The 26872-nt window shown below is 44.5% G+C and overlaps 1 protein-coding gene across 2 annotated transcripts; it reads right to left on the reverse strand.

The window, feature by feature from the left end:
- dipk2ab (divergent protein kinase domain 2Ab) lies at window positions 1-25915 on the reverse strand. 2 transcript variants are annotated; one of them, XM_080489384.1, is made up of 4 exons: window positions 25662-25915; window positions 18978-19860; window positions 6118-6421; window positions 1-2096 (listed from the first exon to the last, which is right to left on the reverse strand). In XM_080489384.1, the coding sequence occupies exons 2-4, from the start codon at window positions 19629-19631 to the stop codon at window positions 1750-1752; spliced, it is 1305 nt and encodes a 434-aa protein (XP_080345510.1). In that variant the 5' UTR covers window positions 19632-19860; window positions 25662-25915; the 3' UTR covers window positions 1-1749. The 2 variants fall into 2 exon arrangements, with proteins under 2 accessions (XP_080345510.1, XP_080345511.1); XM_080489385.1 differs by having other exon boundaries at window positions 25398-25896.
- Window positions 25916-26872: the final 957 nt, after the last annotated feature.

The raw sequence follows: 26872 nt of genomic DNA on the forward strand, positions 1-26872 counted from the left end.
AAATCCTTGTTTTACACCTTATGGACAGAAAAAAAAAAACGTGTCTACATTTACCCCTACTACCATTGATGAAGTCCATGAGAGGCTGATAAAGCAAAGAAAGGTGACGTAACAATAAGTTCTCCTTGCAGGCTTTATTCACACTCGTCATGTTAAAACAAACTCTTGCGTGATTGCTCCGTCAGTGCGGCGAATTCATTTGAAGCCTGGTGTGCAACAGAAAGTGGGTCAGCTTACAAGCCAACTCCTTGACTTAATGCAAGCGCGGCGTGGACCTAAGACATCTAAATGGACCAAACACATGACAGCCGTCTGAACCGCGGTTTCCTCACGGCAGATCCTCCGCGGGCGAGAGCCACCGAGGAATTCCCGCGTCTGTCTTGACTCCTGTAAACATCTTACGAGCAATCGTGAGAATACTACCATTGAAGAGTAATATACTACGCAGAATAATCCAGTATGACGTCTGTTTACATGTTTTGGTCCAAAATATCAGTGGGAACAGAAAATAAAACAGAACAAGAGCTAAATCTTTCCTATTCAATTTTGTTTCCTTCACTTTGGTCCAGACGAGTGTGAACACAGCCTCACAAACGTCTGGATGGATTTCTTAGGGGGGAAAGAAACACAAAAGGTATGCCGGTCTGTCAGCTCATGTAAGCGTGTGTACAAATGAAATACTCCAGTGGAGGAAAAGACTGGAGGGAAAGCTACCGTCTCTGTACTGCTCAGAGTTCCTAATATCACATATAGCCTCTTTGGTATAGGCACATCTGCATCAAGGGACTACCCATGTCCAATTATCGCCTTCTTTTTCCTATGTGCAGCTGTCTCACTCTCTCCGGTTCCTATTGAACGGGAAAAAAAAAAAAAAAAAACACTCAAAAATGATGATTGCCACAATCCTGAAACCTGGAAATGAAGTGATTGATTGAAGTAGGAGGAAATTATATTTGTATAGCTGTCAAGGGTCTGATTTTTTTTTTCCCCTCTGAAAATCAAAAGCAAACCCCCGAAGCCCCATGCCGCTCCTCTCTACCTACTATACCTTGAGCCTCCCTGCTGTCTGACAGCAGGAAATTCATGCTATCTCCACCTTCCCCGCAGCACTGCTACGGAGGGATGTGGGGGGGTGGGGGTGGGGGGGGGGGGGGGGGGGGGCATGGCACAGCAAGCAATAAAAGTAAATGCGCCAACTGATTCAAATTCAACCCTGAAAAAAGAACAAATATTTTAAAAAAGAAAAAAAAGAAGCGACTGTGGCTGCAAAATAGAACTGAAAATGTGACGCAACGAAACAAGTTTCCATGGTCGGAGAGTGAACAGCAGGATACATGTGGTCAGGCTGTGTGACGTTACTTGAACACTCTGGTTTGCATTAGCCTGGATCCACCGGAGGATGCATCAACCAGAGCCCTTTCCTGTCACCCCCCTCCCCCCAAGAGGTGACGGCCCACCCTGGGAGGGGAGAAGTTACCTCTATCCCTCTCTATCCTGGTTCTAAGCAGAATTTAGTGGTGCCACACTCCTCCTGCACACCGGAGCAAAGTCAGGTAAGAGCTGGGGCTTTAACTAATCTGCTTTGAAGTTGGATTCGTACGACCCGATGCAATACCTAAAACCTTCCTGCTCCAGTGTACAAAGAGGAACGGATGACATCATGTACAAGAACCAGGATCTCAAGAGTCCGGAGATAAAGAGGACAGAATCCAGTCTTTCAGTGCGTCGGGCCAACGCCGACTCCATTTATTACCTAGCTGCGGCGGAGGAGGAAGCAGCAGCTAGCTGGGTGAGGTATTCACGCAGTTCCTTGGCCGCCTGAAAGCGGCCGTAGCGCTTTTTGGGTTTGGTGCATTCGTCCAACAGAGCCTCAAGTTGTCCATCTTTGGCTATGTGCGCGGGCGGGTCGTGGAGGAGACCTCCAGTGGTGCCCCGCCATGTGGCGTACCGCGACAGCAGGTTCTGGCACACGGCGTAATAGTTGTGGTCCACTGTGACCCTGGAACAAAGGGAGTCCTTTGAAAAAGACAGGCAGGCCTCCCTGTCGCATTCCTCAAAACGGCTCTCGTACCACACGTCGAAGCTTTCGGGCTTATCTGTGGAGAAACAGCGACACGTTCCAATCAGCAAAGGGCCATAGAAAAATAGAAAACACATGCAAGCTGGCTACATCTGCTGGAGTCAAGAGTTTTTCAGAGAGATGTCAAAAGGTCATATGAACACAGAATAGGTTGTCTTTACATCAGATGACAGTCATTATAAATGCAGGGCTTCATTCCTGCATGGGATATTATTTCTAAATGCGGTTGTAATGCGTGACCCTTCATCAAGCCACATGTTGACACATTAGGCTGCAACTGACTGTACTCCATCAGGACAAAAAGTACCAACCTCTGGTTTATACATTTGCAGGAGGAGAGAATTGTGTAACACAACAAACTAGTAAGTGTCTCAGAAGAACAGCCTAGCGTGACACATCCGAACCGACAGGAGATGGTATGTGGCAGTGGTTACAGTTGCATTTTGACAAAAAAAGACTGTTCCTCTGAGACGCTATCTGTTGTGTTTCCTCCACATAAAGAAACTTTTTTATAGCATGCAAGCAATGTGTCAAGCTGCAAACACACCTGACTCCTAAAGCATGAATGGACACTCGTGTCTGACTCAAAAAGCGGTCATACAGTTATGGTACCTTTACAGGTCAAACAGAATTCCTTTTAACTGAGAGATGCGAGTGTCCCATTCACAGATCAGATTGATTTGCGAATATCGGTAGATTTTGACTAATTAAGCTCGTTGCATTTCTTTTGAACCACCACACCAAAGAAACTTTCTCCTCGTTCAGAGTCTGAGCAGGAAAAGACAATTGTTTTTTTTCGAGTGCAACGTTGTGACGTGACAGATGCAGTAAAGGACCTGAAAGGATGATCTGACCTTGGGAGAAATTGGAAGGAGTGGACCCCTCTTCAGAGTATGGATCGCCATAAATCAAGCCTCCATTTCAAAACTGATGTAAATGCTACCGTGCACCACTCTCTTAATTACGTTGCTGAAAAAGTTTATTTTGAAGTCTTCCCATTTAACCATAAGACAAAAGTTTTTGTAGATGCAAAATCTGTCATCAAGTTTATTTATTTGTCGTACAACTAAACTCTTTCACTGCTTTTTTTCAGTTCGTGCAAATTATTGCTAAAGACATTGCCCTCACCCGTCCCTGACAGGAAGAAAGGTTCCCCTTTTGACATCCCGCAGGCACTGCCAGGAAATGCGATTTCAAAGCACACAGCCAAACAACTCATCTACAGTTCTATTCGACAGAAATAAACCACTTCCCTGATTTATTGGGCAAATAAAATTCTTTCTTAAGCTCATTTCACATTGGGTTTTTTTTCTCTCCCCCTCCTCTTTGGAGGTTTGCACTTGGAAAAGAGTGAGCCAAGAAAATAACCTGGAATGATGAGAGAGGTTTGTGCATTAAAAAGCAGATCAATAACATTGTTGAGAGGTGGGTGAGTGGCTGTGGTGGTGGGGGCGGACCCAGAGGATGCAAACACATAATCAGTGAATCAGAGTAGTAATGCACTTCTCCTCTGCCTCATCAGAACAACTCAATCAAACAGCCAGCGCTGCCCAGTTAGCAAGGGGGCCCCTGTGGCCGGCTGAAGAGGAGGGGCACATCAACCTCAATCAGCTCGGGTGATGATGATGGATTTGCCCGCAAACACACACATATATAGATGTGTGCGTGACAAAAAAAAAAAAATGGCAAGGTGAGGTGAAAGCAATTAATGTTGCAGAGCTGGCCATGCATCACACCTCAGCACTGATTGACAGATGGCATCAGGAGAGTGTCCTGTTCTTTTTCAATCCTACACACACACTACACATATCTCACACACACACACAAAATGTAGTTCGTACTCAAGGACGAAGATCAATGTAGCAAAAACAAAGTGTGCGAGGCTCGGCTAAAGACGAAACAGAAGGATAAGGCCTATTTACCTGCGCCTTCAGTTCACCCCTTTCTGAAGGACAGAGTGTAACAAAGCTACATTTCCAAAGCAAACCAAATTATTTCCAATTCAAATGAGTGGAGAGCGAGCAGGAGGGCAGAACCGGCCAGTCTCGCTCATCTGATGCACATCCGGTACCTTCCATGTTAAGGAGCTCAGGTCCAGCTTGTATACATTCTCCTCACTCCTCCACCTTCACAAGGCTACGCCGAGAAGGGACATTGGGCCTGAAATGCTTGTTAGCGTGGCCTTACTAGTAGCATTCAAGAGTACAAGGCGGTTTTATCAATGTGTGCCTGCTTTAGAGTGCATTATTGAACGTTAGAGACCCACTGTGTGTGTGTGTGTGTGTGTGTTTCAAGTGCTATTGTGCGTGTCTGCGGAAGCCGATGAGCAATCATGGAGAGACAAGAATGAGAATGAGTGAAGTGTCTGTTACATTATAAAGCATGTGTTTCCAAAAAAACCACCGGGGGTGAAACCATCCTCAAATGCTATAAACTCAACGATGGGGAATGGCTGCTTTCGCATCACTGGACTGTGCAAACAGAGCGCGCGGCTCGAACACGGCACGCGCTTTATCTTGCCAAAACCAAACCCATCAATATGGATGCCACTAACGAGAGGGTGGAACAGCACATGGCTTTCTGCGCGTTTGATTTGCAAATCAATTTTCCTCAGCTTCGACTGATGAGATCCGCATCACACTCTTTTAGCGCGCTTTCAATCTCGGGCTCTAATTGTAGGGATTGAATTCTCTTGTTTCTGGAGTCTTTGGAAGTCGCCGCGTCTATTTCCTGCCGCTGTCCCGACACATGGCCGTGACCTCGTAATTCTCATTACCGCCGTCATCCATCCTCTACCTGCTGTGCCCAGGCACTTGGCACCGACACACACAAAATAGATCCAGGCACACAAACACGCGAGAAGCAAATAAACTTGAGGCTTAAACTCTGAATGGCCAGGGTAAGCAGCTTGAGTTGTCAAGCTGTAAATGTGTCGGCCAGACTAAGGAAGTCTCAACCTGGATTGGGTTTAAGGACTTGCAAAGGGCGACTCTGACAGGGTGGAAAATTGTAGCTTGTGGCAATAAGGTAAATATATACAGTCCTTTCTGAGCATGGCGCACACACGTGTGTGGGTGGGGGGGTGGGGGTGAATAAACATGAGGTATGTTGGACAATTGCGGTTCTCTGGTGTCAGATCTTGTAATTTGGGAGAGCGAGGCCTTATCGTGGGATAAATTCATCACAATACTCCCCCTTCAACTGGAAAAAAAAACAAAAAACTGCACACTCACACACAAACACACACTTTCACACAATAGCTCATATCTGTCACAGGACACAATAGTGTAACCTCAACACCTTGCGACACACAGTTCATCACTATAATAGGATTTTCTGCAGGAGGGGACAAATCTTGGAGCCTGACTCGGTGGTCGTCGCTCTCTATGCCCCAAGAAGAGGGGGAGGTCCTGAAGGGTGGGTGACTGCTTCATCCAATGTGTGATGTATCGCACTTTCCATCCTTGTTATGAGGTTTATTCTGAGAGAGAAAAAAAAAAACTAGGGCAGTGGAGATGGCTCGTTATCCTGACGATCTTTCGCTTTGATGGGGACGTACATGTTAGAGGCAGAAGGGTTGCTGGAAGAGTATATTCTTAGAAGAGAGGAGGCTTAGAGCATGTGCAAATTTGCCCACAGCAGTCTGTCCCTCGGGGCCTTTCCTCAAACCTTCATCACTGCCTCATAAGCTACAGTTGGCAGATGTAGTTCTCACAAAGTGTTTGTTAAAAATCCAAACTGCAGTCAGTGTTGGAATTATACGCACAAAAGAAGAAAAAAAAGGAAAGGCCACTGAAGACATTCATTAAAATTCATAGTTAATGTTTACTTGTCACACTTTCGAAGAAGCCCCAGTGTCAGGTTTATCGCCAGAAGTGGCTTTAAGTGTTAATGTAGATGTTGTTCTGTAATGTTTAAACATGTGACATGTTCATAAACAAGGAGGTACTGTCATGGCAACTAAGCGAATAGGCTGCATTAATCACAATCTTGGAAACACACACGGAGAATCAACAACCCCCCACCCCGACACTCACTCTGCTTGATGAGCCTTTTGTCCGCCACGAGGACGTTCTCGGCATCCACAACGATGACCTTCCCATCGCGCGGACCGACCGCGAAGTTATCGAAACTGACGTCCAGCAGGTAGAGCGCAAACTCAAAGTCATTGTTGGTGAGCTGCTCCGCGATGTCCATCAGCTGGCGCGCCAAGTCCACCCTTTTCTCCCACGGCGCGTTGTAGAAGCTCCAGAGCTCCTCGCCCACATAGTTGACAGCTACCATGCGACCACAGGCTCCCAGGTACTTGGCGAATGGCCACCCTTCATCTGATGGGAAACTCTGGGAGGAGAAACAGATGGAAAAAAAAACCCAGCTGATTTTAAAAGATAAAAGAAGCCTGGCAGTGTAATGTAGAGGAGAGATAGAGAAAACTAGAAATGACCCATCGGCTTTTTTAAACAAAGGCTAACAAACAAATTGAGAGAAGCCTCACATTGTCAGAAAATATTTGTTTAAGTTGCACAAAATACTTGTTTGTCAATGCAGAAAGCCAAAAAAAACCAAAACTAAATAAATTACAAACGCATGGTGTGGTGCCTTAGGTTATTTTCAAACACATAATTGTGAGCACAACAGTTGAAAATCTGCCAAAGGATCACGTGAAACACAGCCAGCACTGGGGTATAACGGATTAAGTTTAATAAAAGCAAAGAGCCAGTTGGTGTTAAAGCCCCACAGCTATTAGCTGATGTATGCCGCTGTACTCGGTGGTTCCAGAGAAATGATCGGAGGTGATTTGTGGTGGGAGTAGTTAGCAGGAAAGCCTTATGTGTTGTGAAGCTGCAGTGGGGTGATTTAAAGTGCTGCATGACGTTCCGCTAACGGGGTTAATGCAGCTCTGACAAGGAATCACCATGTAGGTTGCAACCAAATGACAATGGAGTGGCGTCACAGCCATGGCACAATAGCCCAATCTATGTCAGGTCAAACATGTGCACTCTTCAACCATAAGCTGCAAATGCTGCTCATAGGCAAGCACACACAGACTTATATGTCACCTAATGAGTTAGATTTAAAGCGGCTGCATCTGGCAACGTTCCAGCCTGCTGAGATCCTGTGGGCCTCGGCACTGCCTGCATCTCTCTCCATGAGCGCTTGTGTTCCTTTCTTCTACATCCATTTATTTTTAGCAATCCCATTTCATTATTACAGACTGTCACAATGGATAAATTAATGAAAAATAATAGAATGCCCCCACCCCCTTTTTTTGCAGACACATGATTTTTTTGCAGCAAAGCGATAAGCCCTCATCCTTTACAATAAACCCTCTGCCTCGTTTTCCAAGAAACACCTGGCCATATGCTAGCTCAACGATAGCCCACAAGTAACAAATTTCTCAGAGGCTCCCGTATTTGGCAGGGAGCCGCGGCGGCAGACGCAGGCGGAGAGTCAGGAGCGCTCGGGTTTCACGGCAGCCTCGGTACCCCTCCCCTCACTGAAACCTGATCGCATCGGAGATATGGCAAGGAACACACCATGACACTGCAGGTAAGGTGTGAACCTCTATGACTGTTGCGTCTCTTTTTACACTGGCGGTAACGCAATACTTTACTGGCTTTCAATTTCTGTGGAGAAGAGTGAGGTTAAATATGCATGGCTGGCCTAACACCCTTCAAACTTTAATGAAATACAAATTATTTAAAGACATACATTTTAACCCCCTCCCCATGGGGCCGCACAGCTGCTGTGTCTCAAAGACAACAGCTGGGCCCCTGCCATACACAGGCTGTGGCATCCGGTAGGTGCATGTAACAAAGAAGCCATTGCTCAGTGAACTGGTGACTCTGCAGCAATTTGCAGGTTCACTTGTGCATTGTGCACTATATTGCTGAGGCGTTTTAGTTTGAGCACACTAACTGGGTTCTGGGGAAAAGGGGCTCTAAAGGGAGTCCGACAGTGAAACAACTTTAAATGATCTGATGGACGGACAGGAAGAATTAAGATCTGTTCGTAAGTGGCAACTCACAACACAACATGGAAACTTTGAGTCCATCACAGCCTGTTTTAGCAGAATAAATCTATACCTCAGGTGTATCTCTTGTTCCCATCGGTTCTACCAAAGATGTGCCAGCTCGGGGGGGGGGGGGGGGGGGGGGGCAATGATAAGATGCATGCCGTGCTGGTTGCCCATTTCCCTTAGGTGACCCAATCAATTGCGGGGCAGACTTAAGTCTGTCCACGAAGCACTGCTCACTTCCTGCAGCCCGTCTGTCTGTCTTCGGGGTCCTTCATCGGTCGACTCGATAATGACTCACCCAAATTTCTCCAAAACATTTTCTGATGTGGCCAACTTGACAGGAAGATAAATTCAAGGAACCAGACAAGTCTCAAATGAAAAGAAGGCAGCAGATGTGCAGAAACAAAGCAACCACAACCCAGAGTGTTGTGTTCCGAGGGATAGTTCTAGCCTGTGGCCAGATATTTGGATTAATGACAGGCTAAACCTCCAAAATGGCTTTGTAATATCGGAAGGTGGGATAGGACGATTAAGTTGAAGCTGGTGGTTCATCCCTTTTGGGTCTGCCTCAATTTGACATGAATTCAAACCGATGGCTTTATGTTGCTGCAGATCCAAAGCTGTTCTTGGTCTTGTTGACAAAACTTGGCTCGTTTGATATCACGGCTAAACCTGCTTCGGAAAAGCTCCAGATTTTTGCTTTACTCTCACCCCTGCAGGGTGTATGGGGTAGGTGTAGTGAAGAGATGGCAGGGGCATGGGAAAAGCGAGCAAGGGGAAGAGAGAATACGATGGAGACGGCAAACAGAAGAGACAAACAGAGTGTCTTTCACTTCTCCGCTCCAGTAGACAGGGGGAATAAACCAGCAAAGACCTGCCTGCTAAACACATCTCTCTCTTTGTTGTCAGGTTGCAGCCCTGAATAGGAGCAAAAGTAGAGCGACAGCAGATGGGGGGGATGGCTGATGGGAGGGAGGAGAAGGATGAATGCCCCGAGGCTACTTTCAGACACTGTCAACGGCTGTTATGAGAACGCCTTCATGTCTGTCTGGCCCTCGTCCGCACTTCTTAACACAGACGTCGCTCATTCACTGCGCTCACAGGCTCATTGCGCTGCGTCAATTACCGGAGTCTTAACAACTCATACCTTGGTGCCATTTTTATGAGCTTCCTAGATTTAGAGTTTCATACCTAATACGTCTAAAGGTGAAAACTACTGAAGAGTACAGGCAGGCACATGAAAGTGGGCACCAGAGCTTTGGATTCCAACTTGCCTATTGCAGAGGTTGATAAATACTCCGAGTGTCCTACCAATCATTCTCCCTTACTGCTCTTTAAACGGTTACTCTGCAGAAGTCATTAACGTCCGCAATGAGGCGTTGAGGAGGGGGAGGGGGACAGGGATAAATTGGACAGCCCAGCCTAATATTACATCCTTTGCACAATCTCTGAGGAGACCTGGGACCCAGTGTGAGTGTGTTGTGCAGGAAGTGAATTTTGTTAAGTTTCTGAAAAATTAACAATGAGACAAAAAAAAAAAAAAAAAAAAGTTCTGTTCCTGTAATGATGGATATATTAAAAAAACAAACAAAAAAAAACCACACACATGCAATTTGTCAAAAAGGATCCCAATGTCATGTTTTGTGTGGACACACTTCGGTTAAAATTCATTTGAGTGCTTCAAAAAAACAAACAAACACTATGTAATGGAATTTCAAGAAATGTTGTCAATAAATGATCTGCAGGACATCTTGAAAACGTCCCACCGCACTGTTAATAAACTCCAGGTGACTCTAGCACTGCTGCAGGGAGAGGACTACTGTCTGGCAGCTCTGCGGCCCTGAACAGACACAAGCAGCTGGATGACAGTTAACCGGCCTTGTGTATGAATGAAGCACTAACTGGTTTAGCTGACAAGTTCATGTCCCACCTCAAAAAGGGAGCAGCCATTTGTTGATTTAACTGCATTCCAAGTTAATTTTACCCATCCTTTGTGTTATTTATGATGAGAACATGCACTAATAACAAGAGTCTATTCCAGAATCAATTTGAGTCTGTTCAAATTAACCTCAGCAGTCGTGGCAGAACAAAAACACATTTCAAATTTCATCCAGGTGGAAGAATCTTCGACGTTCTATTATCCGTAATGAAAACAAACCCATACTGCGCTTTGCTTCACTTTTCTTTTTTCTTTTTTTTATTAAGCACAACAATCAAGTACGGTTTTAATTATAGTTTCAAACTATTTCATCCCAAGTGATAAATGTGTTTTGATTTCTGTACAAACCATTGGATTGAATTTTTCTCCAGAGTTACAGAAATAATGAGCCTGGCTCAGCTGACAATTGACACGAGCTGGAAAACTGAATCTCTCATTAAGCACGACCTCAGTGTGACTCCTCGGACTGAGACTGACTAATCTAATCTTAGAGGTTGCGCCGGTGCACTACAGTAGCACTGAGGAGAGGTGGGTGTGTTTGTGCTTCCTGCTCCCTCCCTGTAATACAACAGACATGCTGGTGTCCTCTGGGGGCGAGATTGGAGTGGGCTGAAATGAAACAGGGCCACAGACAAATGTGCAGCCTCTGGAGGAGAGGATAAAATGAATGGAGCGAAAGGCGCAGGAACACACACCTGCGTCCTGACATCTGCTGACAAAGGCATGCCCTTCTCCCGGGCCACTCGGGGGAGGGCGTGGGCGTGGGTGAGAGAGAGACAGAGAGCGAGAGAGAGAGAGAGAGACAGAGAGAGTTCGAAAGAGACTCCTTGTTTGCGCTCGTATGTGTCCATCTGAAACTGTATCCAAGTGCATGTGAATGAGAACATGCAACGTGACCAGGGCTGATAACAACCCTCTATTCAGGGGCAGAGTAAACATGACTGGCTCCCAAGATATTGCCTTGGCTGGCTTGCAAAGAACACTGGTCCATCAAACACACATACGTGCAAACACAGCCACGCATAAATACATTGGACCAGTTGCCGTCAGGCTGAGACCACAACTATTCTGAGCAAAAAATAAATTTAAAAAAGGCATACATTGCCACAGGAGTGTTTCCTCTGTGAGCAGCTTGTGCACCCTGAGCAGGGTGTGGTGTAAATTCTCAACATTTTCTATCCTCAACAAAACCTCAGCAAACAAGCTGGGACAGGACTCATCAAGGCTCCAGAAATCAGACGCTGAAGATGAGGAAGCGAGGTGGATAGATCTGTTCAGTCAGACACAACAGATGACAGCAAAAAGGAAAACTTCCATCTTTCCTGATGTAGAAAAATTAGCATTATTCAGTCTGTTTATCAAAGGGCCTTCGCATTATGATGCAGTCACATCTGCTCTGCGAGGCCGAAAACTTGCTAGGGCTGCTACACTGGACTTCGGGGGGAAAAAAACTAAAAGAACTAAACATGCAGTGCTTTTCTGTGCAGCTCTCTTGTTGACCTTGTGTGTCTGGAGGATATGTGGTGAGCCCCGTCTGGCATTTTGCTGGCCATTTAAGTTTAAAATCCAGTCTGTTAGTCTGCAGCGAGAGCTCAGGCCTCACAGGGGAGCCCGTGTTAACTCCTCATCCTGGCACACATGGCGTTACTTCTTTCTTCTCCATCTCGCTTCTCTCCCGCTGCTGCTGCTGCCTCTTCTGCTAACCCTGATCCCCCCCCCCCCCCCCCCCCACACCTCATGTCTTTGTTCCACCCCCAAAACCTGCAATACAAGTCAATGATGCTGTCTGTTCCAGAGATGGGAGCCAGGAACTGCCTCGTCAGAGCACTGAGCTGAGGAGTGTGTTATGTGTTACTGTCAGTAAAGAAAAATGTTGAGAGAAAGTGTGCGTAAAGTGTTCGTATCTGAATTTATACTGGGCCGTGACTCTCTTTATCCAGGCTTACAGTTCAAAGACTACAAAAGCACAGTGTGCAGTACTGGCAGCTGTTTTGATCTGAGAAAATGCAGGTATTTTGAAAGGACTGCTGGGTGTGGAGTTGAAAGTAGGGGGTCAAAAAACACACAGCTCATATTCTGGGTGTACCATAGCGTATCATTTCTCATAAAAAATACTTTATTGTATCAGTCACGATTATATTTGCCATGCCAGGACATTAGCAGCAATCCAAACTGTATGCATGATAACTCAGTAATAATGCAATGCCAGTTGTTACACAAAGCATCTAACAATCTCTTTCATCTCCTTGGATGAAATCGGGGCATTCCTTCATTATGACCACTTCTTTTACAGTATCTGGGACACATGTGAAAAATCTTCAACCGACATTGTGACTTGTAGTGCAAGTAATGCCTTCAGCAGAGCAGCAGCCGTATGTGCTGTCTTTTCAAGTGTTGTGCATTTAGGGACCATTCAGAGAGTATGTTAGGACTATTATTGATAGAGATCCGAGTCAAGCACATGAAAGCTGATGATGGATGTAAAACCACAGAAATATAGAATAATCTATATAGAAAATACTGAAATAATGCAACAGTATTACAATACTGTCATCCCACAGCTCAGATGAAAATTCAAAACCAAGAGGTCAGGCTGAGGGACTGATTAGTCTACATCCAGTTGGCTGGTGCAGCACAGACAGAAAGAGCATGCACATGATTCAGTAAGCTCCTTCGAGCATTGATAGAAATAGGTTAGCTGGGTTGTGCAGACCTCTGCTCTTTAGGGAGAGAATGAGAGCAGGATGAGGAATGAGAGCACAGGACAGTGCAGCTCGGGGTTGCTGGTACACACTCCTGTCGCTAGCCGATAGTCGAAACCCCTTGCCGACCTGAACCTGAGCCAGGGCACACAGAGCCACCTCATAAATCCCTCCACTGGAAGACGAGGAATGTGTTAAGTCATAAGCAGCGGTGTTGACTCAGTCTAGGTGGTATTGCCGCCCACACAGCTGAGAAGGAACCCAAGTGAAACTTGGCCTCAGACCTGAAGGCTGTGGGTTTGAGGCCTAGATCAAGGGTTGTACGTTTCAGACGGGCGCCAATTATCTAAGGGGCAGCCGGCGGGATAGTGAGCGCCGTCACTGACCTCACACCGTCACCTCTTTGCAGAGCAGAGTATGCACAGAGAAAGTTTCCTTCTGCAAGGAGCTATTACGTATCTCACAAGCTAGAAAATATGTCAAACCTGAGAACTGTCCGCTTGTGACTGGACACCCGACACTAATAATACATGCCGATGCAAAACATGTAAACGTGCTTCAACATGCACGCTGCTCGCCTCTCATTATTCCTGGAAAAGACACCAGGAGTCTGATACTTTAATGCACTGGGCAGTTTTATTACTACACGTGAGCGAGTATGCTAAAAAAGAAAGGGGAAAAAAAAAAAGAAGCTTTTGTTGCAACATTAGGCCTCAGGCTCTCCAAAGGACCAAGTAAAGAGCTGCTCGTTACTGATCCATATTGCCCATCTTAAGGGGCCCGTGGAGAATTGTGAATGACCCTCTTGCGGTGTAGAAGTTTGTCTTCACGAGGTAAGCATAACTTAGTGTGGGGGTGCTGTAACAGTAGGAAGCTAGAGGGGGAGGGGGACAAATCTAAAAAAGGAGCTTGTGGGTGGGATGGTAGAGGGGGGGGTATCGCCATAGGCATTTACCTAACCAAACACAGCTGTCAGGCGTGTGTGTGTGTGTGTGTGTGGACAGAGGGAGAAAGAGAGAAAGGATTATGGTAACACAAGCATTCTGCCTCATTCAAACAGGGAAAAAAACACCACAAGGCTCTGGCTTGTACAACACACACACTCGCACAAACCCTCCGCTACTCTCCTCCCTCCTTTCCACCGGGGCCTCCATCCAGCGAGGGCGGCCAAAAGAGGGGAGCCGGGCCCAGATAACTCCCTGTCTTATCCTAACAGGATTCAGTCTGTACACAAAGGCCTATAAGAATAATGAAAGGGGGTTTGGGAGCACTTGAAGCAGGGTTAAGCGGCGTACACAACCTCCTCTCTTATGTGCTAAGAGCGTCACAATCCCCCCAGACCCAAAAACAAAAGGTACTAATCACAGACTAGCAACTTAAATAGTATTTACTGGTGGACCTCAGCCACTGAGCTGGCCTTTGAGACAGAAGGCTCTTACTTAAGTGGGGACAGCAAGCCACATGCCCGATTAAATAAATAACTAAAAACAAAACCGGTTTTGATCATCTTTGTGAAGAGGCATGACCCAGAAAAACAGACCATAAGATTGCAGATTTTTTTTTATTTATTTATTTATTTTTTTAAACTGTGTAGCAAAAAGAAAGCGGGTTCTCTACTTCCATTATCACAACATGGACGTGTGGGAGAAAATTGAATTCCATGACCTTTTTAATTACTTTAGCTTCCAAAAGTATGACTTTAACAGTAAGCCATCTTTTTTCCTTTTATTATGTAGCTTATACTGCAATCTCAAATCGTCTTCATGTACTCCTGACAGTCCCACTTTTTCAATTTTATGCTTCAAACTGTAAAAATAATTACTTATGTCGCAGATATGGTGATGTGAAAGGAAAAAAGAAAAAGAAAAGAAGATTACTTGGTAATAATCCTTTCTGCCTCTGAATGAAAGCACAGGTCTCAATGTGGTGTTGTGGTTGGTGCTAAATCTTCACATCCGGTCCAACTGGGGGGCTTTTTATGTGAAGCGAGCATGTTCCCTCTGTGGGTGCGTGGGTTTTGATTTTCTCCCGCAGTCCAAAAACATGTATTTAAAGTTATTTGAGGACTCCAAATTGTCCATAAATGTGAATGTGTGTGTGTTTCTGTGTGACTTGTCCAGGCTGCAGCCTGCCTTTGCCCGTCACCCCATAACCCCAGGTTGGATAATGCATGAATTTTAAATGGAATGTTATAATGCAATAATCACCGTTATTTTATTTTTAATTTACCGTTATTAGATTAATGATTCATAGCTAGTGTAGGCAGCTATGAGTCATTTTATCTGCTGCTTTTATTATTATTGCATTTGAAATAACTCATGACTGAATAGCTCACACTTAAACATCTTAGCTTCACTTGAATTGGAAAACATATGATGGAAAAGCTTCGTAAAGACTAACCATATAAAAAACAATTATGATTCAACAACACACCAAGAGGCAGCTACACCATTAAAAAACACAAAGCTAAACAAAAATAAAAGTCTGCTGGCAAATTTGCTCCAAGCACTAGCAAATGTTTATTTCCATATTCGCATTGAAATCCTACTGTCAAATAAACTGGCAAAGAATGGGAGATAAGGTCAACAATCTGATCGCTCCCCTTCCATCTCTTCTCCGATTTAGTATCAGTGTCAGAAGTCTGTGTTTGGAGGGGGGGAAACAGTGTTACGTGAGAGACTCCTGCCCTCTGATGAGTATGTCTTGCTGTCAGGTGAGGACGGCATGTTGAATGAGGAGGTGGATCTGTGAAAGGTGGGGAGAGAGAGAGAGAGAGACGCTAACAGAATGAAAGAGTCGGGTGTCTGCGAGTGCACAGATTTGAGTTTAGAGGAGATGAGAGTACCGCTGACTGATTTAACCCCACAGGGCTGTCACATCCTATTCTTGGCTTCACTGAGCACGACAGGGTGGAGGACCGAAAGGGGTGCGAGTTCAGTCACATGCTCCTGGCCAACTCACCAAGCTTAATGATTTGGAAGTGTGTGTGTGTGTGTGTGTGTGTGTGTGTGTGTGTGTGTGGTGATCAGGCTGAATCAAACTAATTTAAGGCAGAGCCAGATGTAGTGCATCAAACACAAGCATCACCTGATGAATCAGTGAGTCATCTAGCTGGAGGAGAGAAGCCAAGAATGGCAAATAGGATTCCAGCCACAAAGATGTGAAGAATAAATGAGTCACTTGTCATGCAAACCAAGTTATTGTTGAATAAGAGGTGAAATTAAACAGCATCATGTAATCTCTCTGGGTTGGCAAAGAGAAAGCCCTTCAACACAAGATTTGTCACAGAGGCAGCGAAAGTTGTTAGTGTAAGTTTGCTCGCTGTTGAGGAGAAATAGATGAAGCTGGATAAAATGCCCCTTCTTTGCATGAGCTTATTCTTTCTTCTCCCATTTAGCTATCATCATTTTGTCTTCCAAAAATATTTACTCCCCAAAGCCAAATTGTCTCCCACGTGACAAAGAAGTGGGGGTGGCATGAGCATGTGTACACGCTTGTGTGCTGCAGAGCACACAGAAAACGCATTGTTGGCCAGACCCGAAACAACACAGCAGATTGTTTCCCACTGACAAAGAAGGTCTGGTTTCTCATAGTGAATCAGGGCCGATTTACTGCCTGTGGCTTCAAAAGACTGGAAACAGAAGCCCTTCTAAGAGAGCGGGCAGCTCGCTCAGCAGACAGCAGAAACGCTATTATTCAACTGCATAACGCCAGAAAAGAGAGGCAGGGGGAAAGAAAACAAACTAAAACATAAACACGGTCAAAGAATGACAACAGCAAATCATTTATACTAAATATAGCTAACTTAATTTGCAAAATAAGGATAAGGACCAAATCCAATCCAGCAAAATTAAGCACTTCTTTGCCTTTCCAAAAAGGCAAGAGTAATCAAAAGCAATGGATCAGGTTATATTAAGTAACAGGTCATAAAATGCAGCCCCATATTTTATTTCACTTATCTTGAGTTAGAACTAGTCACCATACAAAAGCACTAACCTCTGGCAAGAAAAACGAAAAACGAAAAAAAAAAAGGATTCCAAGGTGTTGTAGTGCAGCCCGTCTCCTGTTCAATCTCTATAGACACCATTAATTCTTTATGGTCTACTGCTGCCCAACCTTGTGTATAGGATCTCTCGGTCTCTCAAATTTTACTCATCTTTCAAGTTCAGCGATGCTCACGAACAGTCACGGCACTCGAGATCCAGAGATCGCTGAGATTTTGGGCACATTTCTTTGAATATTATCTATTTGCACACCCCGTGTGCACCATGTGTTACCTGTGGCCTGATGCATTCGCAGAAATCCCACAGTACTTTCCTATGCCCACAGGTCACAAGTTCAGGACGAGATCAACAATTCATGAGTCGCTGTAAACATGTGAAGCCTATGCTGAGTGGGAAATGAAAAGGGCCGTGGACAATGTGTGTGCACGATGTGTTGGTGTGCGATGTCTGGAGCAGAGTGCAAGATAAGGGATGTAGACAGAGAGAGGGGCTAGTGCACCGAGCCCCTGAATTGAAGCATAATGCCATTAAATACACTGATGGAATTATCTGTGGAGCGTACACAAGCAGGACAGAAAAGTACGGTAGGATGGCAGTGATGATTTAAAAAAAAAAAAAAAAAGAGGAGAGAGAGAGAAAAGAGGAGAAAGGAAAAGGGGGTGGGGTGTGCTGGCGACCACACACGGCTAATCAGATTTTATAGATTGACCAGACTAAAAGGCTGATCTCGCCTTTTGTCCTCTGAAATGCCTGGAGGTGTCCGGCCCTATGTGTAGGGGGTGGTGGAGGGCAGCACTTGTTATTGAATGTCCATGGACCAAGACCATTGTTGTTCTGTCCCCCTCACGGGACACGGTCAATGCCAGATTGAAATTGAAATTGATTGGCTGTCTGTAAATCAGCAGGGAAAAAGGATGTTGACTGTGTTTTTATGATACACCCACATATATATATAGTGAACTGAAGAGAGATAGGTCACAAGTTTACCTTTACACTGCCGTCACAGAAAAAAACATGCACATACAGGACTTTGTTCTGGAAAGCCATTACAGTAGTCATTTATGAGGCACAATTTAAGAGTCCTTTTTCAATATTATGGAGGCCCTTTAAGCAGAGCCTCCATTTGCTCTTTGTCTAAAATAGTCTGCTGTCGCTTTATAAGGACCCCTTTGTGAAAGTCTTTTCTATTTCGACTTCTTTCAAGAACACATTCTTCGAAGAACCCCGAGTCCACCATACGGCAGCAACGACTGCTTGTAATTTGACGCAAGCCTTATTTACTTACCAGCTGATATTGTGCCTTAAGCAGGCCACATAAAGAAATAAAGAAATTTGGCTGGCTAATAGAGGACTCTAAATTGTCCACGGGTGTGAATATGAGTGTGTGGTTATCGGTCTCTGTGTTTGCCCATTGACCTATGTTTGTTTTACAAAAAAAAAAACATTTCACTAGAAGATTTTCCTTTTTATTTTTTTAAATTCCATGAAAAACCAACACAAAATGCCACATGTTCCATGGTTTTTCAATATTAAGCAATATTTTTTTTCCCCTCCAGCAAACCTTTACCAAAATGGAATTTCTTTGTGTTGTGATGCTTTACTGCAGACAGAAATATAGGTCAACACAACATTTTAGAAATGTACCCCCCAAAAATCAAGCACAATTGGCTCTGATAAAACTGAGTAACCCTCCAGAGATTCCTCTACTCCAGTCACCCGCAATTGACGGGAATGTAGTGGACACTGACGTATATTAAAATTAAAAACAACTTGGACCATTTACAGAAGCATCCTTGAATAATTCAAAACTGCCCTACATATAGTGTTAAATATGCAGTATTGCCGCAAGCCAAAATCTCTTTTTGTGAGGCCACAGCTCTTAAATTTCTTCGCTATTCTAAGCGGAGGAATACTCATGCTCCAGATAGTGTCCAAGCAGTCCGGATGTAGCCTCAACTTGGGGAGGGTGTACTGGCCTGTCTCAAATTTAAGGATTCCTGCCCTGTAATTTACCGTGGGGCTCTGTGAGTCAACACCTTGGCTTGCTTTAAACTGATGCTCTGATCTTTCCAAGGTGATCAAGTAGCCATGACTTGTCAACTACTATGGAAAATGCTGACCTCACATATTGGTTGAGACACTGCTTCAGTCAGATGTAAAATTTCAAGACATCTCAATTTGAACACACACACACACACTGCTTAAATCCATAGAAACAGAAACATGACAGTACCTGTAATACAAGGGGCTCAGGGTTGAAAGCCAAGGTCATGAGCAGCTGCATTCTCTCCGTGTCCTTCAGGTTCTTTAGCAGGAAGCTCCCCGAGTCCTTGGTCTCAGCATACCTGCGCACTACACGATCCAGCAGCCTTTGAGAGGGGCAGTGAACCAGGTCCGACCAACCCTCCACCACCTCCGGGGTGAGCAGACGAACGTCGCCGTTGATCCGGGCAAATTCAGTCTTGTACATTGCCTGAATAAGGTCACAGCGCGGCCTTCCCGTGGCCCTCTTGCAGATTTTCTGATCTATCTCGGCCAGCTCCTGGTTAGAGCCGAGCCTCTTCAGCACCACGCGGCGAGTTCCCTCCCTGGGCTCGCCATACTGGGCAAAATAAACATTCTTCACATTAAACACGTCTAGAAATCGCAGTCGGCCCCAGGTCTCAAACGAAACCTGGCCATTCATGAACTTGCGGCACCAGCTGGTGCCAAAGCAGGCGGGACACTTGTTGAGGTTGATAAATCGTCTGTCGGTGAGCTCATTCTTCTGGAAGGAGGCAAACAGGTTGTGGGTGTTCATCAACAAAATGACAAACAATCCGACCACCAAGAGCAGCTTCAGACAGCGGTACAGGCGGCCGAGTTTGAGAGGCAGGAAGCGCAGCATGATGAGGGCAGGGGCAGGGAGGGTATTGAGGGACTGGGAGGTGGAGAGGTATTGAGAAGATCGTCAGGGAGCCAACCTCAATGCCTCTCCATTGTGAAGCAAAGGGTGAGCTTCTAAAGGAGCAGGCTGGGGCGAGGTTGGCACAGTTGCCCTGTGCCAGACTCTGGCAGTGGCCAGTGTGTCATGTTCTTTAGTCCTGCCGTTTGTGGGCACACAGGAGCCAGCAGTCCTGAAATCGAGCAGAGAAAAAGAGAAGGGAACACACTACATCAGCAAAGAAGGCAACTTTTCATAACATCAAAATTGACCTTATAATTTACATAACAATTGGGAGTCGGGTGGTGGTCTTATCCAATTCATGTTTGCACCCAGAGCCCTAACATGCAATACCTCATATTAAACAAAAAGCTCTTTCTCTGGCATACGAAGTTGTCTCACAAATTTGAATTGCTTGGGTCATTTCAGAGATTTCATTACTTTTTGAGCAGAAATGAGATGGCCCACAGCCAATGCAATAAACCTGCCTGGGCCTTTCTATTTGGGAAATCAGACCTTGTATATTCCCCAATGAAAGAAAAAAATAAATAAAAACAGGGAAAAGTTGTGATTTAAGTGTTGGTGATTAAATTAGGAGGAAATGTACAACACACTCTCCAAGTTTAATAAAATGTGCTTCACTCAGAGGATGTTCCTCTCCAGCAACACTAATATCCATCACTTCCTCCTGCTGACATGCAGCAAACCGGCTTGTCTCAGTTACACCCGGTTCAGAATTCTAGATTTTATTTCTCTGGCTTCAAATGGCGAAATCTCACTTTGCATTGTGAAGAGAGTCACGCTGCGCAAAATTTAACCTTTGATCAGAGCTGCCCTGCTTCCTTTTAATCACGCTTTGAAGTTGTTTCTTTGAAAATGGCTGGTGTCACTAAAATAACGTTTGTGATCAGGGGGGAAAAAGGATCTGTGAATACCTCCGCTACGCATATTGATGTCAGTGGAGAAGGGAATAGAAAGAAGTATCCGTGGAAGAAAGAGACAGAAATCTGGGATCAGAGAATAAAGCCCCCCCCCCCCCCAACCATAGTTCATCCCATGATGAAGCTACATTCGATTCCCCCAATCAGCTTTTTGAAATGAGCCATATAAGTCGCTTTAAGACAAGACAATGACTCAGGCTATGCAAATCAGCCATCCTCAATTAGAACTCATTAGGACATGCCCATTAGGACAGCTGACTTGAGACGGCATGGCTAACGAGCAGGCACACTAGTGTGATTAGCGCGCGTGTCGATGGGTTCCTTGAATTTTGCTTTCAGATCGAAGTGGCTGAGATCTGGAAAGACACAAGGGCTACAAGGCAGCCAAGTGAGCGGCGGTCGGGAGAGACGCGCGCCTGCGGAGCGCCAGATAAGGGCTGAATACTCGACTTCTTCCCTCACACCTCTGTCTGCGAACACCTTGAGCAGATGAGGCCAACATCCTGCCTACTGTAAAAATAGACCATATTCAAATAGGGGGACTACAGATGGCCGAGCTCCATATTTTTTGAAGGCAAAGAAAAATGTGTTTTTACCATTTTTTTGTTTCAACAAAGCAACAAAAATTTAAATTTTCTTTCAGTGCTATAACGAAGATCGGGCAAAAACAAGGGATTTAAAGTCAATTCACATCTTTCATCCAGTAACAGTCAACAATATTTAAAAAAAACAAAAAACAAAAGAAAGAAAGGAAAATGTTTTCAAGCCATTTTTGAAAATGACAATGATGTTCCATGCCTAATTTAGTCACAGGTTAAGGTCAACATTATAATGTCCTATTTTGTATAGAATTGAAATTCTACAACAAACTAGTTTTATTTTAGATAAAGAGTCTGGATTCGGAAATGGGAAATATAGCAAGTTAGTGTGTGAAATCCACCCCCACCACCCCCAAAATGAAGTCAGATAGAGGGTGTCTGGTACTACAGGGAGCGAGAGAAAGCCGATCGCTTGAGGGGGAAAACTGAATATCTTGTTGTTCTACGATCTCGAATCAAGTGCCATTTAGCATCTGACATAGACAGTCGCAGCACAGATGTGACTGGGAGCCGATATGACATTTAACTAAGGCTCAAAGAGGGTGAAGCACCACCTCTCACACACCAAGAAGACATTCACCTCTTCATCCCTGAGGGAGCGCAGTAGAAAGTCAGGGCAAGTTAGAACAAACCCGGATCGAGAACTGGACACCCGAGAACAATGCGACGCATAAGCTCGCTGCTTAGAGGATGAGACGAAGCTCCCTGCTCCTTCCCAGAGAAAGCATTAAAACACAATCACTTAGAGTTTTACCTGGACTGTGTGTGAATGATCCCGGGTTAAACTGGATATTGACATAGTCATTGCTTTCAGTTAATGAAAGACAAGAGAAGTCTTAAAATGCTTAAAATACTGTCAATGAAATGCAGAAATGTTCCACCTATGGCTTATCGCTGATCCTGTCCCTTTAGTTCAGCATAAAGCAGGAGAGTATACCAATTGAACTGCGACTAGATTAGAGTTTTTATAGCCGTTCAATGCTGCTAAACACACAGTGATGGTGTGAATGAGAGGAAAACATTTGAATTTATTGGGAAGGACGACATGGTCATTTAAGACGGGGGGGGGTATTTTTTTCCGTGCTATTCACCCCCACAAGACGACTCCCAGTGAATTCTACACCTGCAATTGCGTTTATTAAGCTCCCTCGCTATCTACTTGACGAATGCCATCACCTAGATGGGAGTTATTCAGGAGGACGTGCACAGCGAAAGGCAAACTGAGCGGGGCTCTGTGGCAGAGCTGACAGCCCAGATTCTTGATGAGGGTAAAGTTCACTTTAAGCTCTAAATTAAAACCAGATGCTTTGTATTCTAGCGCAGATGTTACCCACCGGGATAAAAAGGGCAGTGAAATTTAAAGCAGTGTTTTCTTTTGGACAACCCTCGCCATGCCCACAGAAAACTTGTGTTTCAAATTAGACCCCTCCTCCGTCCCTCCCCCACAGTACCTCGGCGCGAGGCAGGGAACACGCACCACCAAGAGGCAGGACCCGGTTAGAATAAGCACTAAATTACCTCTCATCATATATGGCCACTGCCAGAAGTCTGGTAGGAAAGTTTTCCGACGTCGAAAAAGTACAGCGGTGTGGTGCTTCGAAAGTGAGGAGAAGAAAAGAGGGCAAATCAAAGGATGCCTGACTCTTCATGCATGGGAGATGAGTCGCGCATTCAAAATGTTCCAAGTTTGGCAGATGTTAGGAGTCGCAAAATGGCTCATTAGTGGGACAGAAAAGGCACAAGATGAAGCAATAGGCTTAAAACAGAATGAGAAAAGTTGAGATAGTTGAAGATGACATCGTAATATCCTAATATTTTAACTTTATTAAACTTAGATTTCGATATTAAAAAAAAAAAAATACCGATAAGAAAGAAAGGGTTGAAAGGGACATTTCCTTCATGAATAATCTTATCCTAAGCTCATTGTGTAAAACTGGTTGCTGATAATGGTGTGCGAGGGCAGAGCTCCTCTCGGGCTAACTCTTTTCTTTCACTGCACCTGAGGCTAAACTTCATTATGATATAATGAAGCAAAGCCGCACAAGAACATGCTTGATTAATTCCAGATCAAATGCAGAAGAGAGTGCAAAGTGGAAGTGGTGAAAAGGATTGAAAGGAAAGGAGTGAGCAAAATAGGGAGAGGACAGAGATAGAACCAGTGCGGAACTAATAGCCAGCTGGGCGAGGAAAAAGAGAGAAAAAAAAAAGTTTGAGATATTGCACTCATGATTGAAATGACTGAAAATAGATCACTTGAATACAGAACAGCTCAATCTATGAATGGACCCACGCAAACACGTCAGTGTGTCTACCTGCCAGACTGATGGCATTACCACGACGCTCTACTCCAAAGCTTGGAAAAGAAAAGAAAGGAAAGGAAAAAAGAAGCCTCCTCTGGCTGCCTTGCCCCAATTCAAACTCCTACCCTGCTTGCGTTGCAACGCGCGGTTCTAGCTCGAGAGAGGAACTACTGTTGCCAAGGTTATCGACTGGGAGAGTCAATAATGTTTGATCACAAAAACATTCAGCCACAGCCGGATTGCTTCAGTACAGCAAACACATAGTTGGTGATGGATGGATACAAATGACGGCAACATTTGCACGCCTAATGGAAAATTGAGTCCTCAGAATATAAAGCGCCAATTAGCAGCATCCCCACAATGAACATTAGTCCATTCATCTCTGGCCCAAACCAAACGCTAGGGGTTTTAATTAGAGTATCAATAGTATCCGCCTCGGTGCCGAAATGACGCAGTGATTCAGGAAGGACACACGGCGAAGACCTCGACGGCTAATACGTTTTTCATGTTTAGCAGAAGCAGCAGCAGGTTTTCATAAAAGTTTTAAAAGTTGTCCTTCATTTTAAATCTCATGTTAATGCTACCGCAAGACAAACGGGTCATCAAAGTAAAGCTCCACTCGCACTGTTTAGAACAATCTGTCAAAACAAGAACAGTTTAAACAAACTGGGAAATCCGTCTGGAGAGGGAGGAAATCAAATTGATGCTCTGACAGACCTTTTTATATTTCATTTCAGCGCATTACGAATGTACCTCCGCATGTTTAAGGAGCTGGTTTATCTGAGAAGGATCTGGCATGCGTAGGAGGTCAGAAACGAAAATATACTACTCCTGGGAGAGCTTTTAGGCTACAATTACACGACATTCCCCTGCTGAGCACTCAAACATTCAAATCAACCACTAGTAGAAAGTCTTAACCATATTGGGCTACTTTCATCATTCCCTTGTCGACCAACCTTGCTGAAAGATTCCACAATTAGTCTTCTGTAATGGATAAACTTACTTCCAAGTAAAAAAAAATAAAAAATAAGAACACTATTTATTAGATTGTAAAGAGCAATTTCTTGGGACTCATTGTGAGCTTTGCCTGGACCAAAATACACTGAATCTGTTATGTTAATCTATTTTTCTCCTTGGGAAAAATAATGAAAGGCAGACGTTTGCACAGAGTACAGCAATCCCACGGTCATATCAACGTGCCTGTTATTCTAAATAATGCCTGTATTGTCTGTGGCTGAGTCTTCACACCTGAAGGGGAAACTGCTCAACCTGTTGTCGCAAACACACGGAGGAAAGCAAAAAGGGAGGACATCAATCCAACACATACTGAAGCACGAGAACCTGTTGAGATACTCATCTTCAAGAATGCATTTACTATGGTGTCCTATGATACCACAATGATAATGATGTCCAATGTTTTGAAAACAATTTGCCTGTAAGATTAAGAGTTATTTACATAGTGTTACAGGATAAACGTGCAATCTTCTTTCCTATGAGGTTTGATGCAAAAAAAGACAAGAGCTCATAATTAAAGGGCAGCATACTAAACATTGATTTTTTTTCGGGGGATGCCAAATATAGCTCGGTTGTGACACAATAAACTGGCAGCGGCTTTCGGCATTAATAGCGGTAATAATAAGCTTTCTGTCACCGCGCAGCGGATGTGGGAATCTGATAAGAGAGTTTGTTGCCAAACACAGCGCCTCCAAGTACCTTATCTCACCATTAATCGTTTCACGAGACGCAACAGTGACGCTCAAAGTCCTCCAGCACTCGCTTTGAGTTTTCATCTCCATCAAACTCAACCAGTCTGTTCTTTGCGAATTAACGTGGGAATGAGTAAAGTTGAACGGCGGCGCCGCGCGCACAGAGGGAGAAACTGAAACAAACCTGTGTGACTTTTTCCCTCTCCGGGTCCGTAGTAGCGGAACGTTTAGCGCTCAGTTCATATCGTTCTTTCAAAGTTGCGGATACTTTAAAGCCCCGCAGACGGCAGCCGAAGCCGACGGCCGCTTTGCTCGAGGCTCGACGGAGATCTCTTTATCCGGCACAACCGCTCGGGCTTCCCATTTCTAGCTCTCAGGTATCTAGCCAGCTAGCCAGCTAGCTGCTGGAATAAACAGTTGGGATGTCGAGTCTTAACTCTTCACATACCGGATCTTTCCGACTGGCCGACGCGGTGCTCCTCACAAAGGGCTACAACCTCCGCGTCGTGCACTTAACGTCCATATCCGTCCGCGGACCAATGAGTCCCCCGCTTTGTGGGTGACCAAAACTGGCTGTTTGCGCTTCACTCTCGCGGCGGCTCACTCCTCTCCAACACCACAATGGGTTCTGTTTCCACTGTTTTCAACACCAGCCGCTTGGCTCTTTACGACAGCCGAGCTCCGTTTACGGTCACGGTTGCTAAGCGATTATTCTAATATTGTCTCGTCTGGAGCGCCGCCCCTCCTTCTTCACCCCAAGCCCCGCCCCCAGACCCCCAAGTTGGTCCAAAAACTCTTATTTTTTCTCCGTTGGCATACAAAAAAAGCCCCTTTTATTTAAACGTAGCACGACCTGAAATATTATTTAAGCCCATCTGAATATGATTGGATTGAAAAAAAAAAACTAAATGGTGAAAAATACGATTAGACTTGTTAATAAAAAAAGTAATATAAATATATATAAACAAAATAATGTACACATATTGAAATAGAAACTCTGCTTACTTCATGAGAGACTGTGACAGGGCTACCACGGTGCAATTGTTAGAGTTGAGTTCGTAGCAAACATAAACAACTGTATTTATTCAAGGCAACTAAAATGTAGGTATTCCAAACAAATAATTTAATTCATGAATTAATTTTATTTAAGAATTAATTGATCAATAATATGCTAATTGAAGGTTATGACTGATTCATTTAAAACTGAAGGAATAGTAACGGATTACATTGAATATGCCGGAGCCCGTTAGGCTCACAGGAGCTCTGCGTGCATTAGTTTGCATTGAGCGCTCCCTGCTGGGGAACAACAGGACGGCATGTTGTGAGCGTTTAGAAAATCAATACAAACGTTATATGTATGGTTTCCCCACAAAAATCATACTTGTAATCATCAATAAAAATGCACTTCTCCTCATTTATATCCCTAAATATTTATTTTACTTGTGCTCTAAAATTAACAATTTAAATGTTCCACTTTTTTTTTTCTTTGTTAAAATAGAGTTTCTGTCCCTGCTTTAACGAACACATCACTTGTTTAATTGGGATGGTTCATATGTATCTCAAATAGTCCAAGTCTGGTAAAGAATGTAACTTTGTTTTTAAAGAGTCCCGTTGCAGTTTAACGATTGGAAGCCTTCTACAGAGTCTAGATCTTTTTAG

The sequence above is a fragment of the Lipophrys pholis genome, assembly GCF_963383615.2.
Source record: "Lipophrys pholis genome assembly, chromosome: 20".
Taxonomy (NCBI): domain Eukaryota; kingdom Metazoa; phylum Chordata; class Actinopteri; order Blenniiformes; family Blenniidae; genus Lipophrys; species Lipophrys pholis.